This window comes from Arachis duranensis, chromosome 7 (assembly GCF_000817695.3).
Source record: "Arachis duranensis cultivar V14167 chromosome 7, aradu.V14167.gnm2.J7QH, whole genome shotgun sequence".
NCBI classification, from domain to species: domain Eukaryota; kingdom Viridiplantae; phylum Streptophyta; class Magnoliopsida; order Fabales; family Fabaceae; genus Arachis; species Arachis duranensis.
Window position 1 is genome coordinate 12,525,074 of NC_029778.3, and position 21,574 is coordinate 12,546,647.

The window sequence follows — 21,574 nt, forward strand, 5'->3', positions numbered from 1 at the left end:
AAAGAGGAAGAGAGAAGAGAAAGAAAAGAAGAGGAAAAGAAGAGAGAAAGGGAGAGAGAGAGAGGGGAGGGAAAGAAGACAGGGAGAGAGAGAGAAAGAGAGAGAGGGAGGAAGAGAGAGAATATAAAATCTAATTTTATATATACTGAGAGAGAGAGCGCGAAAAAAAAAAAAGGAGAAAGGGAGAGAAAGAGAGAGAGGAGGGGGAGAGGAAAGGAGAGAGAAAGAGAGAGAGAGAGAGAGAGAGAGAGAGAGAGAGAGAGAAAGAGAGAGGAGGGAAAAAAGTCAGGGAGAAAGAGGGAGAGAAGGGGAGAGAGAGGGGGGAAGAGAGAGAATATAAAATCTAATTTTATATACGTTGAGAGAGAGGGAGCGAAAGAGAGAGAGAAGGAGAGAGGGAGAGAAAGAGAGAGAGGATGGGGAGAGAAAAGGGAGAGAAAGAGAGACAAAAAGGGATAAGGGAGAGAGAGAATGAGAGAATTGATAGAGAGGGAGAGAGAGAGAGAGAGAGAGAGGGGAGGGAGAGAGAGGGAGAAGGACAGAGAGAGAGGAAGACAAAGAGAGGGGAGAGGGAGAGAGAGAGAGAGGAAGAGGGAAAGAAGGGAGATAGAGAGAGAAAGAGAAGAGAGAGGGAGATAAGAAGAGAGAGTGGGAGAGAGAGAAAGGAGGGGAGAGAGGGAGAGAAGAGAGAGAGGGGAGAGAGAGAGAGAGAGAGAGAGGGGGGGGAGAGAGAGAGGGAGAGTGGGAGAGAGAACAAATGTAAAAAGTAATTTTATATATGTTAAAAGTTAAAACTAGTTTTAGCTTATAAACCAGTTTAAATTGGTTTTTTCAAATAAAACTGGTTTAATTTTTATGAACTGGTTTAAACTGGTGCACTGTATTGTAAACTGGTTAGAAACCAGTTTCTTATGTGACAAAGCAGTTTGGTTCAGTTTCTTATGTGACAAAGCAGTTTGGTTCAGTTTCTAAACCATTTTAAATAGTTTAGTACAGTTTCAGTTCAGTTTATGAAAAAACTGAACCATGAACACCCCTACATACAGGGACCAGTGTGCACACCTCCTCATCCCTCTCAACAAGTGCCGCCAAGCCGAGCTCTACCTTCCATGGAAGTGCGAGAACGAGCGTCACTCCTACGAGAAGTGCCAGTACGAGCTCCTCATGGAGCGCATGCTTTAGATGCAGAAGATCAAGGAACGAGCTTCCCTTAATCACTCCCAATCCAAGGGCGCCGCCTTTCCCGTCATCCCTAAAACCGCCAATGCCTGATTCATTCTAGGTTTCTGCTTCTCCCTGATCTAGGGTTTTTCGGATTCATTCCTCATTCCTGATTGATTAATTGCTCTCATTATCAATATTCTCGCGTTCCGATTCATTAGGGTTATGGGATTGTTCACGCTTTTACTTGATTAGGATTAGAGAATGTTAGTTTTGTAGGTGTCTCTTTGTAGATTAAATTGGGTTTGCTGTTATCATAGAACCATAATTTTTGTTCACATTAGCTGAACAGACAGAAAAGTTTCGTGCTTGTAGCTCGTAGTGTTAATCTTATCTTCTTTGGTTCTTTCTGGCTCTATAAATGGAGAATGGGGATGTGAAGATTGATCCTCCTACTACAAAACTAGTTAAGTTATATATATATATATATATTACCCCTTGCGTTGTGTGTGGAATGTGTTTTAAGTTGACTAGACTTCATTTTAATTTTATTATTGTATAAAACTGAAGAGTATGCGTATTTTTATGCATGTTTTTAGTTGCAAATGATGGTTGGTTAGGCTTGATTTCAACGACTAAATACCCAAGATGGCACTTGTAATTTACATCGAGCCTTGAATTGATCCCTGAAATTTCAATTAACCCATTCTGAACTTTCACATTTTGATTTGTGACTTGCATTAGCCCCAGGTTCATCTCCATAAACCCTAAACCCAGCTGAGTTGTCGCTTAAGCGACAGTGGCAACAATAGAGGTTGCTTAGAATGGCCTCAAGGAGAAGAGGGAGAGTAATAGTCAAGGGGTTTTTATGTGAATGATCTCTTCGTAGGGAGCGATGTAATTTGCACAACCACAAATGATACTGTTTCTATTTGTTCACTGTTGCAACTTAACATGCCAATTTAACTTGCTGTTAATGGAGATAAACTAAGGGATTAACACGAGACACAAATTGGAATTTGGGAGATCGGATTCAGTTAATTGAAATTTTAGGTGTTAATTTGTGGCACGATGCAAATTTCAGGGGTGATTTTGGGTATATACTCAATTTCAACTTATTGTTGAAGATGGTAGGAGTTTGTTACTTTGACCCTATACTCATGGCTTTCCACTGGAGTAGATGTAAATTATGGTTGGTTCGGTAGGTTCTAGCACATACTTTAATATTGATGACTGCCTTTGTTCGAACAATTGGGAAAAAACATTCTAAGATAATTGCTTGTTGGAACAAAATATGAATTCATGACTTTATGCACACATAATGTTAAATGATTAATTGGAATGGAAATCCTGTTACCTAGAACATGACTCAGCTGTTTCAAATGAGATTGTACGTTTTGATATCAGTTGCTTATTTTACTTTCCACTTCTTTTCTGTCTGTTCCCACTTGCTTGGGGTACTGGTACTGGTTCTGCCGATTGCTTTCTAATGCATATTATGTACTTTTGGTAGGAACCTTTGCTTGGGTGGGAGTTCCTTCATGTTTTTCAGTTGTATGAAGTCGAAATTACCTTGGATTTTTTGTCCAGAGACTACCAAAGACTGTTTATACTTTAATTCTCGCAATTTCTCATCATGGACACATGTTTTTACTTGAAAGTAATAAATTTTTCTTAACTCTTCATAAGTGGAGATATGGTTGGTTTGCCACTTCTATTCCCTGACCAATCATCACATATATTTGAAATATTTTTGTTAAAGGATCCAGATCTCATTATATATCACTCAAGTACTGATAAACCCTATAATTTCGCAGTTGGATCAGGTTTAAACTAATGTTTTTAAAATGATGGTAGAATATTATATTTTGGAAAAGAAGTAGCAGGTTTGGAAGAGTGAAACTAACTTATCCTGTGGAGATATCTTAGAACTTTATGGGATCAGTTTCAATGATCATGATGTATCACAAATGCCTAGATGAATAAACAAATGCTTAGTTTATCCCAATGATATATTAAGCATTAACAGATATGTTTTGACTCGAGAGTTTCGTGGTTTTGTTGGTCTTCGATTTGGATTTTACTTTGATATACAAGCCTGAAATCTTTACATCTTGAATCAAGCTCCCCAGAAAATCAAATGGGCATAGCGATTAAAATAATTTGTTTGAAGAAATATTACATACTCACGCACACCATGTTAAGGGTTACCATTCACTATTAGTCTAGTCAAGTCCTGAATCCGGATGCACATATTGCAAGGCAAACATCGATAAAGTTTCAATGTTCACAAGTTAAAACTTACAACAACTGAAGTGTAACATCGAATCACTGAATCCTTTTCATTTTTTTTCCTTGGTCAGGTGTGTGGGTCGGTAACAAACCAACCCTCAATCCTTTTCTTTCGATTGAGATGTTCGTATCTGGAGTGGTGTGCAATAGCAAAGTAAGAAACGAAAGAAAAGGATTGAGGGTTGGTTTGTTACCGGCCCACACACCTGACCAAGGAAAAAAAACAAAAAAAATGAAAAGGATTCAGTGATTCGATGTTACACTTCAGTTGTTGTAAGTTTTAACTTGTAAACATTGAAACTTTATCGATGTTTGCCTTGCAATATGTGCATCCGGATTCAGGACTTGACTAGACTAATAGTGAATGGTAACCCTTAACGTGGTGTGCGTGAGTGTGTAATATTTCTTCAAACAAATTATTTTAATCGCTATGCCCATTTGATTTTCTCGGGAGCTTGATTCAAGATGTAAAGATTTCAAGCTTGTATATCAAAGTAAAATCCAAATCGAAGACCAACAAAACCACGAAACTCTCGAGTCAAAACATATCTGTTAATGCTTAATATATCATTGGGATAAACTAAGCATTTGTTTATTCATCTAGGCATTTGTGATACATCATGATCATTGAAACTGATTCCATGAAGTTCTACGATATCTCCACAGGATAAGTTAGTTTCACTCTTCCAAACCTGCTACTTCTTTACCAAAATATAATATTCTACCATCATTTTAAAAACATTAGTTTAAACCTGATCCAACTGCGAAATTATAGGGTTTATCAGTACTTGAGTGATATATAATGAGATCTGGATCCTTTAACAAAAATATTTCAAATATATGTGATGATTGGTCAGGGAATAGAAGTGGCAAACCAACCATATCTCCACTTATGAAAAGTTAAGAAAAATTTATTACTTTCAAGTAAAAACATGTGTCCATGATGAGAAATTGCGAGAATTAAAGTATAATCAGTCTTTGGTAGTCTCTGGACAAAAAATCCAAGGTAATTTCGACTTCATACAACTGAAAAACATGAAGGAACTCCCACCCAAGCAAAGGTTCTTGCCAAAAGTACATAATATGCATTAGAAAGCAATCGACAGAACCAGTACCAGTACCCCAAGCAAGTGGGAACAGACAGAAAAGAAGTGGAAAGCAAAATAAGCAACTGATATCAAAACGTACAATCTAATTTGAAACAGCTGAGTCATGTTCTAGGTAACAGGATTTTCGTTCCAATTAATCATTTAACATTATGTGTGCATAAAGTCATGAATTCATATTTTGTTCCAACAAGCAATTATCTTAGAATGTTTTTTCCCCAATTGTTCGAACAAAGGCAGTCATCAATATTAAAGTATGTTCTAGAACCTACCGAACCAACCATAATTTACATCAACTCCAGTGGAAAGCCATGAGTACAGGGTCAAAGTAACAAACTCCTACCATCTTCAACAATAAGTTGAAATTGAGTATATACCCAAAATCGCCCCTGAAATTTGCATCGTGCCACAAATTAACACCTAAAATTTCAATTAACTGAATCCGATCTCCCGAATTCCAATTTGTGTCTAGTGCTAATCCATTAGTTTATCTCCGTTAACAGCAAGTTAAATTGGCATGTTAAGTTGCAACAGTGAACAAATGAAAACAGTGTCATTTTGTGGTTGTGCAAATTACATCGCTCCCTACGAAGAGATCATTCACATAAAACCCCCTTTACTATTACTCTCCCTCTCCTCCTTGAGGCCATTCTAAGTAACCTCTATTGTTGCCACTGTCACTTAAGCGACAACTCAGCTGGGTTTAGGGTTTATGGAGATGAACCTGGGGCTAATGCAAGTCACAAATCAAAATGTGAAAGTTCAGAATGGGTTAATTGAAATTTCAGGGATCAATTCAAGGCTCGATGTAAATTACAAGTGCCATCTTGGGTATTTAGTCGTTGAAATCTAGCCCAACCAACCATCATTTGAACCAAAGAAGATAAGATTAACACTACAAGCTACAAGCATGAAATTTTTCTGTCTATTCAGCTAATGTGAACAAAAATTATGGTCCTATGATGATAGCAAACCCAATTTAATCCACAAAGAGACACCTACAAAACTAACATTCTCTAATCCTAATCAGGTAAAAGCGTGTACAATCCCATAACCCTACTGAATCGGAACACCAGAATATTGATAACGAGAGCAATTAATCAATCAGGAATGAGGAATGAATCCGAAAAACCCTATATCAAGGAGAAGCAGAAACCTAGAATGAATCAAGCATTGGCGGTTTTAGGGATGACGGGAAAGGCGGCGCCCTTGGATTGGGAGTGATTAAGGGAGGCTCGTTCCTTGATCTTCTGCATCTGAAGCATGCGCTCCATGAGGAGCTCATACTGGCACTTCTCATAGGAGTGACGCTCGTTCTCGCACTTCCATGAAAGGTAGAGCTCGGCCTGGCGGCACTTGTTGAGAGGGATGAGGAGGTGTGCGCACTGGTCCCTGTATGCAAGGGGAACCTTCGCTTCCACCATCTCCTCTTGTGTCGCTATCATCTTCTGCGATGAACCGGGAACCTCCATCTCTCACTCTCTCTGCACGATCACTTTCACTGCTTCTCTTTGTAACACACTGCTCGCTATCTGCGCTTCCTCCCTTATATTGTCTTCACTTCCCTCGCAATATTGAACATGCATCTTAATTCTTACCCAATCATTTTTTTATAAATTAAAAACACTCGATCAAAATATTTTTAGAGTAAAGTATGTTTTTGTCCCCAACTTTAAAGTTATTGCTAACGTTTCAATCGTCTTAATCGTCTTTATTTTTATGGCGCCCATCAGAAATCCCACGACGACGTTAAACACGAATTTTTAGCCATTTTTGTGAATTACACCAAGTAGACTTCAATATTTAAAAAAAATTCACAAAGTAGTTACCTATTATAGTTTAATTATTTTCCGGGGGTTTTCGTGGAAGAAATCATCTCATCATAAAAGTGTTAGCATACACTTGGAATCATAGTTGTCAGAACCGGACGGGACCGACCGGTTCGACCGGAAAACCCGTAAACCGGATCCTATGCTGGTCCGGTCCGGTATTTAGACCGTGTAAGGTAGAGAACCGATCAAATTCGGTGTGAACCGGTGAGAACCGGTCAAATTCGGCAAAAATCGGACTGGTCCGGGCCGTGGAAAATTTTCCAAAATGCTCCAAATGGGGTTCGAACCACTTCCTCCAACATAAAGCAAGCATGCTTCTACCACTAGGCTGAAATGTTTCTCATTAATTAATATACAAATTATAATACATATAGCATATTTTCTTTTCACTTATATTCAATTTATTTTAATTTCAAAGTCACTCATTTTTAAATCAATTACATTTTATTTAACTATAAATTTTATTAAATACATACAAATTAAAAAGATAAACAAAAAATTTAATTAATCACAATTTAATTTTTTTTAATGATTATATGATATCTATTAATATTATTTTTTTAATATATTATTTAATTTTTTGTCTTCATATAAGGTTGATAGTTGAAAATTGTTAGATGATATAGTTAAACTAGTTAAATAATTAAATTTTATATAATTATTTAATTATACCGAGTTAACCGATTCGACCAGTGACCCACCGGTTGAACTAGTGACCCAGTGACCTAGTAACCTCACCGGTTCGATCACCGGTTCGGTTTTGACAACTATGCTTGGAATAAGCCAATATGTGATGAAAATAGCAAGATAACCATCAAGTGCCATCTATGTGTATTTTATTTTTGAGTAAAATATAATTTTTTAATATTTATAATCAAGGGCAGAGCCACATAGAAGGTAGGGGTGGGGGCAATGGCCTCCCCTAACCCTCAATTTTTTTCTATAAATTATACATAAAATTTAATTTAGCCCCCCTAAATATTTTATTTTATTTTATTTTAAATATAAAATTAATTTTTTGCCCCTCCCTCACATTGAGGTTAGCTCCGCCCCTGTTTATAATGTTTTTTAAAATTGTTCATAACCTTTAATTTCATTTAATTTTATTCTAATATTTTTTATTTATATTAAAACTACTTGGTTACATGGTTACATGGATGTGTAGCATCCCCGTTTTTATAAAACATTAAATATAATAACTTTTGTAAAAAAATCAATCATTTTTTTTGTAGGAAGAATCAATTAATATGGAATTTGGATCTTCTAAATTTTAAATTTTTACTTTAGAGGATAAAGTGAGATCTTTCACTATTGAATGCTTTTTTTTTCATATGTTCTCTTGGTTCCACCTATGAAATAAATGGTAATAGATCATACTTTACCCTCTAAATTGAAATTCAAAATTTAGAGGATCCAAATCCATTAATATGTAGATTATCAACATTCCAAAAGGATCAAATTTTGTATGTAAATTTTGTCTAAATTATATAAGCACAAATATCTAGCCTAAAATTTTTAGAATTGCTGTTATTATTTTTTTTGTGGTTGTTCATGGTATCTCTCAATCGACAGATTAAAGACTAATTCGACGCGGATCTGAGTTTTATGTAAGAAGTTGCCGCTGGTCAATAGGTTATTACATGCATAAGACAAGATTTAAACTCTCGATATTTGATTTAGGGGACGAGTGAGCTGATTACTTGGTTAACCCAAGTTGGTTAGAATAGCTGTTAATGACTAGACCAAAAATTCAAGAAAGTGAAAGGATGGGCCAAAGAACAAAGTTATGGAAAAAAACTTGTCAAGGGAGTCCAAAATCAACAAAGAAGTAAGAAGGAGAAGGTTAAAGAAAAAAAAAGTAGAAATAAGAGAAAAATCGAAGGAATAGTAAGCCCAAAAAAACACACGAAGGAATAGTAGTAACAAAAACAAGTATAAAAAAAAGAAAAGGAGAATAGATAGATGAGGGGATCACTGGTCCCGGATTGGTTGTGCTTGTGCAGCTGGGATAGTCGTCGAGGGACTGAGTCACTGAGGCATAAAGATGAGCTGTAGCGGTTGCAATAAGTATATCAATGTTCTGAAAACCAGACCGAACTGGCCGGTCGAACCGATCTAACCGCGAACCGGCAACTTTAACGGTCCGGTCAGGCATGCAAAACCGCTGAAACAAAAACCGGTGAAAAATCGCTGAACCGGCCGAGAACCGGTCGGTTGGACCGAACCGGGAACCGGCCGGTTTGAAGGAAACGACGTCGTTTGCAAACTTTGGCCTACTGATTACTGAACTGAACCACTTCGCTTCTCACTCCTCTCAGCCTATGTTCTGCTTGCCCGAATCATTCACTCTCCCTTATCCAACCCTAGCTACTCTTTTCGACCCACTGCCGCGTCCGTCCGTCGAGCCACTGCCGCGTCCGTCCGTCGAGCTCGGCCACCGTTCGTCCGTGTAGCCACTGCACCCAAGTCTCCAACTCCCCTGCTCTCTTCTTCCGCGATCTCGCCCCATCCCCTACTCTTTGCATCTTCTTGCCATCCGCTTCATCTTCTAGCCGTCGTCTGGTCGGTGTCGTCCATCAATGAAAGGTCTGTCGGCGTCGTCTTCGAAGGTCAGTGAACGTCTTGCTCGCTTGTTCTTCAGTTGTTCAGTTGTTCTTCGTTTTTTCCTACTTTTTTATGCTCTGTTTTTGTGATTAGCTCTGATTTTGTGTGTTGCGATTTTATTGATTAATGAATGTTTTGTGATTAGCCCAGGTTCTTTACTGATTATTGGTTTTTACTGATGTGATTAAACACCATGGCAGTTAGATTACCTCCAGAAACGGTGCCAAGAATTGTGAATCCGCAATATTATTTTTTATTTAGGATTTAGGATTCAATTAAGAATTGGCTTTGGTATTATTTAAGAGCAGATTGCTGTTTTTGGCACCTGTATCACTAAAAAGTATTTAAAAAACCATAGTGTATGTGAAGCTGAAAGTGAGTGACATATTGTTTTCATGGTAATTCAACTTGCTGCATTGCATTACTAAGTATCTTTGTTCTAATGAATAAGAAAAAAATATAAATTGATATGAATCGAACAGGTTCTCCTCTTGTGAATAGGTTTTGCACTTGACTATGGAATAGGTAACTGTTATTGTTGAAATTATTGCTTAAAATGGATTTGTTACGCTGCTGTTGCTATAAATTAATTTATTTCTAGCTCTTGACCTCTTGTTAGGAAGTTTCAGATGCCACATACTTAATTCTGTGTTGTATGTATTGCAAAGGGTACAATGAAGGTAGGCCGGCTAGTAAAGGAATTAGCAGCCGATGTAAATATTAAACGCAAAGCTAAAGGACTGCTTCCACGTCCAGTGGGTTATGTAACAATTAAGTGTCAATTTTAGTTGTGTCATTCCTTTAATAATTATTTGACAAAAGAATTTCTCTTATTGCTCAAAAGAATTCCTTTCCTTATCTAATATCTATACATAAAAAACATAATTTAAACCGTATGGGTAGTAACTTTGTACTGCTTTCTCTGTTGCAGCATTCTTATAACTCCTAAATGATATAAATATAGTGAAACACATTGAGTGAAAGTTTGGATCAATAAATTGCATAACCAAAATAATCTATCTGATTGCTGTGTATAATCTTTAGGCTATTTCTTGTGTTTTTCATTTTACAAAAAAAAAGTATTTTTCTTTTTAAGTTTTACACTAGTTCTCACTCTTTAGTACTTGTTTCAGATGAATATAACTAAGTTGAAGTGAATTATTCATGTCACTGTGTAAAGGTTCGAGCTGGAATAGTTGGATACCCTAATGTTGGAAAGTCATCATTGATAAACCGTTTACTAAAGTGAAGAATGTGCCCTTTAGCCCCAGACTAGGAGTTACCCTAATTGTTCATGAACTTGTATTCTGTTGAAGTTGAAACTAATGGCTTCTAATGTTGAGTACTTAACAAGTTTTTGCGAATTTTGATGATTGATGACAAATTTTCATGTTGGCATTTAATATTTAGATATTTCTTTTTACTATTTAACTTTTGAGTTTGTATTTTGATAAGATCATGTAGTTTTAGTGGATGACATTTCATGTAGCGTTTTAAATTTGGAAGATATTTTAAGATTTATATTAGATTATAATTATATTTTAGGATGTTTATTTATTATTTATTTATTATTTTATTTTAAAACGGTTTTTTAAGGGATGAGGTGCTTTTAATATGTAGCTGAGAAATTTGCTATCACATTTCTTCCATTCACTCAATAACAAACTAGAGTTGATTTGAGTTTTGATGCACCTTTGTGTTGTAGGGTGATGATAGGGAGACCGGCATCGAGGACGTTGAGAGTTTACGTGAAAAATCGGTTTTGCTGTCCGGTGCAGGTGCATAACTATCTTCTCTTCTTCTGTCTTATATTGTATCGGTTGGATAATTAGATGTATTGTATTTGCAACTTCACCATTGGAATAGCGTTAACCTCTTTTCCCCTGTTCACTGTTTTGCAGTCCTAGACAACCGTTTGGCCTCCGTGGGAGAAACCAAAACCGATAGCCACAGGGCGAAAGCAAAGTGGAAACTCAAGTCTGACTCCTGCTCCCACTCTCCGTTATCTTTCTGTTCAGTTCTTGTTCGATTTCTTAATCCTCATCCCATTTCTCTTGATATAGGTCAGTTGTTACACTTGCATTGACTGTTCTTACTAGTTCGCAAGCCATTCTAATCGTTTGGTCCAAGAGAGCTGGCAAGTACGAGTATAGTGTAACCACCGCAAACTTTCTAGTGCGTATAGATCTCATCTCTATGCAGTATGCACTCATTCCATTGATTCACTTTCTGCTTGATAACCCGAGTTGTGGCATTTGACCAATACATGGCTCCTAATTTATTGGTAATCTTTTGGTTATAGGTGGAGACTTTAAAATGTGCTATATCCCTTGTGGCCCTTGCAAGAATATGGAAAAAGGAAGGTGTCACCGAGGACAATCAGTTAGCATAATCCTTTTCCTTTAAGATTTTTGATCTGATTGTGAATTTAGTGCAAGATTTTGGGTTATGTTTTACATTCTGTTGATGAAAAGGGAAAAAAGTTTGGATAACTAGTTAAAGAGGTGGAATAAGGTTTTTCTTACATTGAAAATTTGAGTGACAACTTGCATTTTGGCCATTTACAAGCAAGCACAAAAGCACAAGGTAACCAAAGTACATGTTTCTACGAACTCATAATGTTACTCTGGAAGCTGAAGCATTATACTGAGATTTTGGGTTGTATTCGGGCGAATCTTTACTACATTTCGATATTCAAGGATGGAAACAGGTCAGGCGACCTATTAAGGGCCTGTGGCTTGCTAAAATATAGAAGCAGGCTCAGGCTTTTTGAAAAGCCTGTTTATCTTAGCAACCTAGGCCTAGGTTTGCGGAAAAGCGAGTAGGCTTGCTGGCTGTCCTGGGCTTGTTTAGATTTAGAAATGTATATAAATGTAATGTAATTTAATCTACTAAACGCTTGTTAGACTTATCTAGCCTATTTTAGGCATTATGCATACATTTAGCCCATTTGAGCTTTAGTCTTGCATTGTGTGCAGTAAAAAAAATCCTCGCCACGAAGCCTTTACCCTCCTTAATGGGACTTCAAGTAAATTTGGGCAGGATTAATTCTTAGTAGTAGAACTTGGATGCCAATGATTCAATTGAGAGAAAAATAATAAATATACTTTTTTATTGTTAGTCAATATGTTTTTCTAAATGGCAGGCCAAGCTTAAGAACAAATCAGGCTTAGATTAATAAGCTTCAATATAGGCCTGGCCCGTTTCTACCATTGCAAAGCAAAGCATTAACTCTTTTGCATGGTATGTTTGGAGAAAGAGAGAATAAAGAAAAGAAAAAGAAGGGGGGGGGGGGGGGGAGAAGGGAGATTCTAAGCAGTAATATTTTCAGTAGGCCAGTGGTTTCACTTGATAAGTTCTGTTGGTGATTTCATCCTTTTATCTAAGCATTATGACTTCTGTATGTGTATGTGTTTCCTTTTCTGATGAGAGATTTTTCATGTTGTCTGTTGTTGGAGAATGAATTTGAATAAGTCGTTGTATATTGTTTCTTGCATCTAGGTTGAGCACCACATTAGATGAAGTTATAGTGTATCCCATTCCAGCAGCACTTTACCTTGTCAAAAATTTGCTTCAGGTTGGTGATGCATGTCTATGTTTGTTATGGTCACAATTGATTATTATGTAACTTTGATTTTGCAACAGATACCATCCAAAATCTGATTGTATTTACTCTTCAATTTTATGGCAGTATTACATTTTTGCATATGTAGATGCTCCTGGCTATCAGATATTAAAAAACTTGAATATTATCAGTACAGGTGTTCTCTACCGAATTATACTCAAGAAGAGGTAGCTTTTGTTCTTTATTTTCAATATAAAAAAAATTGTTGTCAATTCTCATTTCATTATCATAATCTTTTGTTAAGGATCGAGGCAGTGTTTTGTTTCCACAAGTTTAGTTTATTACTTAATACTAATGGCTTAGTAAAATAATATTTAATTTTATTGATCGTATTGCCCTGGGGCTGCCTATTGTTGTGTTTTTATTTGCATTTCAGGTTAAGTGAGATTCAATGGGCTGCTTTTATTCTACTGACTGCTGGTTGCACTACAGCCCAGTTGAATTCAAAGTAAGACTAATCCAAGTCTGACATGTGGCCATCACTTTCATACTAATATATTATAATGTTCTTGTGGTACTGCTGTAAAAATGGCCCCCTATCTACAAGCTGTAATGTAACAAACAAATGTATCTGATTGAAGTGCTAGCGAGGAAGTTGGTTAAGATTGAGAGAAGAATAAAGGGATGAGAGATAAGAGTTAGGTGTGGAATCATTTGGTAATTGTAGAGATTAGAAGAGCTCCAACTCTTCCTAGTTCCTATCAGTTTTGTATACCTACTCTTTGCCAAATTCTCAGGTTCCTCAGCACATTCTCTGGAATCCTCACAAGACTATTCTATTGATCTAGGTGTAATGTGTCTCTCTACAAAAGAGAGCAATAGCCTTTTTAGATTTATTTTCCATTGTGTAAGTTGCTTGATTACTTTTAAAATTGTCTTTTTGGCAATTTGAATAGCATTGCTTTATCCATATTTTTTGGATTACTTTCCGACAATTAGTTTCAGAGACTTTGAAGCAGCAAAACGAGGAATATTTGGCATTGGTGCATATCTGATACTTCGGTGTTTATGGTTGGAACATAGTGAGAGTACAAAATGAGAAGAATTTTTTTGTGTTGGGGTTTTTTTTTTTTTTGGGGGGGGGGGGGGGGAATCTCTAGCAAAATTTTTGGTTGTTACAGTCTAATGTTAGAAACATAATAAAGTATGCATTTATGTCTTAGAATAATAATCATGAGTTATTTTTTTCATAAAGGTAATGGCACTCTTGAGTGGTTTTGCAGGAGTATATACCGAGGTAATTTTAATTACGAGCTAAATTACAGTGCTGTTGGTGTTGAATTTATTATTAATGCATGAGCTAAATTTTATTATTCAATCCAAAATTCAGTCGGCAGAGAATAAGTTTTTTGAGCTCTATAACTTCCCATTTTTTGATACATTTAACAATATTGGCAGGCTATTATTAAGAAGCGCCCTTCACGAAACATAAACGTTCAGAACTTCTGGCTTTATATCTTTGGCATGGGCTTCAATGCTATTGCAATACTGGTTCAAGATTTTGATGCTGTGATGAACAAGTAAGTTTACTGTTCTTTCAGACTTTGGTTTTGTAGTTTATGTTGATTTTTCTACTTTTTCACCATATTGATTCTCTTTAAGGAATTCATGTTGAGGAGAATCTTTTCTCGTGAAAAGGGACAAGACATGCTCATAATATATATTGTGATCATAAAGTCATCAAGCATTATAACAGGAGAGTTATTGTAGTATTATGAGGCTTAGAATGAGCTCATCAATAATGCGTGTATTTCCCATATTCAGGGGATTCCTCCATGGATATTCGCCCATTACTGTTCTCATGATTTTCAATCATGCACTCAGGTAAAAATTGTTAATTGATGTTCTCTTGTAAAATTTCTTCAACTTGGGAGTTTTACCTGGATTACCACCGACAGTTATGTATCTTGTCATTTGGAGTCATATCCATTATATGTCTCTTCAATTTTCAACTGTTGCCCCTTTTTAGGCTATTTTTTCGTTTTTCATGTTAAATTTGTCTCTTCACGTCTGTGTCTTGTGAAGCAAATGGAAGCAAAAGTTATCATTATTTAATGAGCAAACTACTATTTTTACTTATGAAAGTTCAAGACACTCACAAATGACAAATCTATCATGGATGAACAAAGCTAGCCTTGTAACCACAAAAGACGAGTTAATGACCATTTTTACCTTAAAAATTCAGAATGTTGAAAAACTTACCCTTGAATGAAATTAACGGTTAGGTACATGTGGGTAGTTTTGTCACATGGAGATCTTCTTTTGCGGGTTTAGCTTTGTTCTTTCATGGCTAGATTTGTCAGTTTTCCTAAATTTTCATTGCGCGTAAGTGTCACATTTATATTGTTTGTGCATCCAGTGGAATTGCTGTATCGATGGTGATGAAGTATGCTGACAATATTGTGAAGGTACGATGATGGTATAAGACTGCGTATTCTTATTCTATGATTATATTATCCACTAAATATTTAGAAGCAATAGTAGAACTTAACAGTTCCATGAGTTTAATTGTGAATCACTTTTAGGAGAATGCCAGGGATCCTGCAATATTATATAACTTTTATTATCATATATTAGTCTATATTCTTTTTTTTTTCTTCCAACACCACTTTATCATTATTAGCTTAGCACCACAACCTCGGTACCTCACCCTTCATCGGTGGCTACTCTTTGGCAGGTGCCAGAGGCCAAATATCTGGCGGTCACTCACCAAAAGTTAAAAAAATTTAAAATATAAAAATAATAAAATTAGGTTAAACATTCAAAATTAAACTTCCAAACCTAACACATTCAAAAATATCCAAATCATTCAAATGAACATTCAAGACTTAACTGAAAAAGAACATTCGAAAGCGAAATACCTATGTTGGATCCCCAAAACCAAAAATTCATCAGATTCATTTATATTAGGTTAAACACCCAATTTTTTGTTTTAAAAAAATATTTATGTTAGGGTTAAACATCTAAAATTAAAAAAATCTAAACCTAAAGCATCCAAAAACCTATTAAAAAAGAACATTCGAAAGTGGGCTATCTATTTTGAAACATCCACAAATACAAATTCAAATAACAGCTATGACAACAACAAATTGAAGCAAAACAATAAATAAAGAAGCAATTTTGCGCTTTATTGCACTTGCAAATCCACATAACAAACTGATTGGCAAAGCAGAACAAATTGGCATACACGGATAACCTAATGAGAGAGGAGGTAGTTACAGCGGCAACAAGAAGTCGGAGTGGTGGAGGCAATGGCGGTGACAAGAGTAAACAGAATCAAAGAGGTGGAGGCAATGATGAGAGCAAATAGATTTGGAAGCCAATGACAGCTTTAGATCTGGACGGCCACAACAATGACAACTCTAGATCTCTTCAGCAAGCTCGATGATGTAGCATATCTGGCCATCTTTGCAGAGATTGTCGACGAGGGCGGACATGCCGCAGGAGACGGCCATGGAGATGTTGGCAAGGGCACCGCCGGCAGCATTGAGATGGTAGGTTCGAAGTCAATGAGCATCTTGCTAAAGCTAATGATGAGGCCAGGGCAGAGAGGGGGAGGGCGGTGGTGAAATCCATGGATGCAATGTGTAGCAAGTTGTAAAATGAAGAGAGAAAAAGTTTTGTTCTCCAGAGACAGAGAATGAAGAATGGGGTTGGTGGCATGAGGGGGTTGAGAGAAAGTGAAAGAAGAATAGGAAGATGAAGATGAAGATGAAGAGGAAGAAGAGGCAAGGACAGAGAGTAGAGACTGAGGGGTGATGATGAGGGAGAGAAAACTAGTTTCAAAAGAAAAGGGAACAATTGGTTAAAATTGGCTATTAAAAAATTGGTTCTTAATATTTTTTCTACTTAAAACCCCAAACCACACTGCTACTTCTACTACAACCCAAAACTGAACTACATGATTTCTTATGTATTGAATGTTCAAATTTGTCTAATAATAAACTATACATGATGAGGTATGCCACATCAAGTTTCAGCCTGTCGTGTCAGCTTTTAATCGTGACAAATTAACGGCATGGACCAAAAACCAATAATTTAAAATTCTTTTGGACAAAACAAAACCAATTCTATACCTATTGTCTAGAGCTGGGTCATGATGTGTGTTTTATATCACATGTAATAATCTATATGGGGGCTTACAGTTGTTTTGTTTGATTTATTTGGACATTATAATGCCTTTACAAGTGCCAATTTGCCAAATGATAGATATAGCCTATGAAGTGGAGTTCTATTGTATGATTAAGTTTCCAATTTTTGCATAGGTGTACTCTACTTCGGTGGCAATGCTTCTTACGGCAGTAGTTTCTGTCTACCTTTTCGGATTTCATCTCTCCCTTGCATTTTTCCTTGGTACAACGTAAGTTGCTGCTATATCCTCAATTTTTCTAACATGACGTGGTTATGCTTTGATTTGTGAGCACACCAGGTTTTTTATTTTTTTCCCCATCATATCAACAATTGAAATTAATTTGTTAAAATCTTAAGTGCTTTAATGGCTTTGGCTCCTAATGTAACTTTAGTATGCACAAAATTTTATTAGCTCTTTTTATTTTTTTGTGCTTTGCTTTTTTGTTTTTGATGTTGGGCGTAACCATTTTCTTTGTCTCATCGCTTGAACTTAAACTTCTTGTTATGTTTGCAGTGTTGTCTCTGTTGCGATTTATCTGCATTCTGCCGGGAAGATGCAAAGATAGCTGTAACTACTACCTGGTTCTTTTGACCCCATTTCATATTCATACATTTTCAAATTGTTAATTAAATATCATAGTATATTTTGACGAGTTTAATTTTCATGTATGGACATTGTAAAACGTTTTACATAGTCATGCAATTACAATCATTATCATTCACGTAGTAAATGTAAAAGTTATTTTTGCTAATGTGACATTTATATGATTAGATGCGCGTGTAAAACAATTTTACACTGATAGTGTATTAAAATTAAATTCATATTTTGACATATATGTTTAGTAAATATATTTCACTCGGGCTATATTTGGCACACCGCTTAAATTAGAGGAAGGGAAAAAAAAATTAAGTCAGCCGTATATAACTTGGGAAAAGTTTTCTAATTTAAAGGTAATCTGTTCAATGTCCTTATCAAGAAGTGGAAAGGGGAGATATGCCATGTGAGTTAAAGTTTATCGGCGGTTATTACTTTACTTAACCCTCACATTTAGCAAAGTAATGGGAGAACATTTAACTTCTCCCCAAGTTGGGTCGGATACTGATTTTAAGGATCCGTGTTGTAGGTTGTATATCAAATACAAGGTGGGTTGGCTTATGTTGCGTAGGTCTAGGAATGAACAATTTTTTTTATTTGAAAAAATAAAATGTATGATATAATTAAAAATATTATCAAATAAAAATGACTTTAATATTAGTTATACTTTCTAGGAAGTGTTATCAGTAGTCAGAGCAGAATTCATCTTTTGTTTGAATTTTTTTTTGTCATTGTTTATGCCAGAGTTGGATCAGGAGCCTGGATTAGTTGCGTGCCCATTTAAGTTGGATTGCATTAATATCTCAATTCTCTACCCTCAATTGTTCCATCCTCTGCAATTGGAGTGGTTGTTTGAAAGCTCTTATCCGTCTCTTTTTCATTGATACATTACAGGCTATTAAGAAATCATGCTGTTTTTATTTTGGAATAAAAAAATATTGATTTAAAATGTCGACAAAGTTATACATGAATTAACAAAATTAGTTTGATTCTATAAAAAAAAGTAATTTATCCAGTTAAATCAAACACAAATCAATATTACTCAAATATAATAAATGAAGAATGGTTATATTCGAGACTTATTTTTATTCTATATAAATCATTACCAGGCGTAGAATTTTTAGAAAATACACATAAATAAATATAGGCTATCATGGTTTATGTGTATCGTAGTTTATGTGAAGAATGAAACAAATAATAAATTGCTACAAAAGATAGCGGTTTACGAACAAAAAACTAAGGACAAAAATCGCTACATGATATCGCGGATCACGAAGAAAACTATGGCCAAAATCCACAAGCATCAATTGTGGTTTATGAAAAAAAATGAAGAAAACTATGACGGATTGTAGTGAATTACTTGAAAGATGCTATATAAATCGCCATAGTTGGCCACAAACTATTCTTTTGGGCCATTTTCAAAGTTTGAATTTGGAGACTTTTTAGAAAACATCAAGGATCAAATACGAGTAAGGTCGAAGAAACCCACCGTCTCTCAGTAGGATGGATGGAACTCTCAAGAGGAGAGACAAATTAGAACTCAAGGTTCTATCTCCGTGATCTAAGCAACTTGACAACGAGTAATGAGGAGAAACATCGATTTACTAGAAATAATACAAATCTACGGTGCAATGAGTTGAGCTTATTCAAATTTAAATTCGACTCATTTATTTTATGAGTTCAAGTTTGGTCACTAGCTCACGAATTTAGCTTATCGAGCTATTAACGAGTCTAGTTCGAGCTAGTTCATGAGTTGGCTTGACTCACTTCCAGTCTTAGCGATAGCTCTGCCTAATTTCTTTGGCGGGAGGAGCTTGGAGGCGACTATGCAAGATGCTACTGACGAGGGGAGGGGTATTAGGGTTCAGGGGGTTCACCGTTTTCTTTTTTTTATTAGTGAACAAAACGACGCCGTTTGATGAAAAAATCTGAAAACTAGTTGAGTCTCAATTCGGTTTGACCAGACGGTTCTCGACAAGTTCGACGGTCTAATAACAATTTTTAGAAATGGCGGTTATATCTTTTGACCGAATCGAAATCCTTACCGATTCATAGTTCGACCGGCCAATTTAAACCGGTTTTTAGAACCTTGCAAAATACATATAGTGTGAAAAATTTGGTGCACAGCACAAAAATTTTTGATTCACAACACAAAAACTTTTGATGAAAAACATAGAAATTTTTGAAAGACCACAATTGATTCACCCAACCAACAAAATATATTCGCAGCAAAAATTTATGTGCTATGTCAATAAGTTCCTGTGCTCTCCAACCAAATTTTCTATGCTAAAAAAGCATGAAGACGGAAAAGCGGTGACACATCAACATTTTTTTTTGTTATTGGGCTTGTGCTAACTTAGTTAAACTTAGTTACAAAAACGTTTATATGTGTAAAAATGTCATAATCAATTAATACTAAATAAAATAATATTGGGTTATTTGAACTGATTTTTTATTGTCTCTAAATCTTTATTACAATTATGATCGGGAGGACCAAATCCCCAAAGTGATTCTGGAGATACACAACGTTCACTATTTTAGTCCCTTAAATCCAAAATTTACTATACTGGTCTCTAAGATCCAATCAACTTTGAGCACCATATTGATCTATGGATCTTTTTTAGCGCTGAATTAGCAAGTACAGTGTTGAATATTCTCTGACTTGCCACTCTACATAGAGGACTAAACAATATTGTTTTATTTTGGCGCTTAAACAAGACAAAAATGGAGTTAAACCCCAAATTGGTCACTAAGATTCAAAAAATGCACCGATTTAGTCCCTGACTTTCTAATTGCACTAATTACGTCCTCCAGATTTCAAAAAATGCATCAACGTGATCCCTTTTGAATTTTCCGTTCATATTTCTTGCCGGCGGGATGCTAATCATAAAACTTTTTTTATTTGATAAATAATGAATGATTTGATTATATAAATATACAACTTTTAGAAAACTTAAATTAATATTGATGTCTTTAACGTAACACAAGTGTTTTTGAACTAAATATAAATTTTAAAAAACGTAAAACTGTCATAAACTATGTGCTCTAAATTTATAGATATAATTCTTTTTTTTTTCAAAGATAGTAGGTTATATTTCATTAATTATTGAAAAATGAAATATAAAGATGTCCAAAAGCAGGACAGCATAATGAAAGGTGGGGATTTTCCAAAAACACTACACTGAAGGTATTCATCCAACGGTGCAAGGTCGAAAAACGAAAAAAATCTTAAAGAAGAAAGAATGATAAATCAAATTGAATGCAACTAAGAGCTTGCCTCATGGAGATGACGACCTAAACTGGGAGTTCTTTGGATTTCACGGAGCAACTTGACAGAGCTTGCTAGAATGGCAGACGGCATTGAAGTAGAACCTTCAAAAATCAACTGGTTGCGAGCTTTCCAGCAGTTCCAGCAAATGATGGCAAGCAATTGAGGATTACGGTCATCATTCTTCAACAGGTTAAGCATCTTTGTTGATGCAATCCACCATGTCCAAAAGTCGTTAGGACTCTGAGGGGGAAGACAGTCACGAAGATAACTCTGAGATCATACATCTTTAATTCTAGAGCAATCGATCAAACAATGAGTGACTGTTTCGGTGGCTTCATGACAGCAGGGGCATATTGGTGATATAGATAGGATGCGGTGATGAATCTGAGTAAGCACCGGGAGCCGGCCATGGAGAGCTTTCCAGATAAATAGCTTAATTTTGTGAGGCAAGTTCAACTTCCATAGATCAATCCACAACTTTTTCTGTTGCATATAATTAGGGCAAAGCTCCAGAGGCGGATGGTAAAATAAATAGCCAATTCTGTAACCTGAAGCTGTATCATATTGTTTGGATTTGTTCAAATCCCATTGCAATTTGTCCCTACTCTGCTGAATTTTAACTGACAAAATCCTGTTTGCAACGTCTTGGAAAAATAATTCTTGAATAAGATTCTGATTCCAATTCCTATCTTCAATAATTATATCTTTAACTCTTGGAACCAACTCAGCAATAGCTTGTCTATTTGGTATGTCAGAAATCATTAAAGGATACGGAGGAGGCAGCCAAGGATCCTCAAAGGTTCAGATATTCTCTCCAGTACCCACAGCCCAATTAAGACCTTTTTCAACAATCTTTCGGCCTTCCAGTATACTCCTCCATCCCCAAGAAGGTAAGACTCCAATTTATGCCGTTATAGCATTACCAATGCTAAAGTATTTACCTCTTAAGATTTTGGA

At 35.9% G+C, this 21,574-nt stretch overlaps 2 protein-coding genes across 2 annotated transcripts; one reads left to right on the forward strand and one right to left on the reverse strand.

Moving 5' to 3' along the window:
- Nucleotides 1–5,725: 5,725 nt before the first annotated feature.
- Nucleotides 5,726–6,062, reverse strand: LOC107457832 (NADH dehydrogenase [ubiquinone] 1 beta subcomplex subunit 7-like). Its single transcript, XM_016076001.3, has one exon. The coding sequence runs from the start codon at nucleotides 6,029–6,031 to the stop codon at nucleotides 5,726–5,728; it is 306 nt and encodes a 101-aa protein (XP_015931487.1). The 5' UTR covers nucleotides 6,032–6,062.
- Nucleotides 6,063–8,694: 2,632 nt separating this feature from the next.
- Nucleotides 8,695–17,585, forward strand: LOC107457799 (CMP-sialic acid transporter 4-like). Its single transcript, XM_021126672.2, has 16 exons — nucleotides 8,695–9,000; nucleotides 10,701–10,773; nucleotides 10,897–10,972; nucleotides 11,059–11,170; nucleotides 11,298–11,377; nucleotides 12,497–12,572; nucleotides 12,687–12,787; nucleotides 12,997–13,068; nucleotides 13,202–13,218; nucleotides 13,358–13,410; nucleotides 13,816–13,857; nucleotides 14,019–14,140; nucleotides 14,385–14,444; nucleotides 14,980–15,028; nucleotides 16,886–16,980; nucleotides 17,266–17,585. Exons 1-16 carry the CDS (start codon nucleotides 8,971–8,973, stop codon nucleotides 17,315–17,317), a joined length of 1,110 nt encoding a protein of 369 aa, XP_020982331.1. The 5' UTR covers nucleotides 8,695–8,970; the 3' UTR covers nucleotides 17,318–17,585.
- Nucleotides 17,586–21,574: the final 3,989 nt, after the last annotated feature.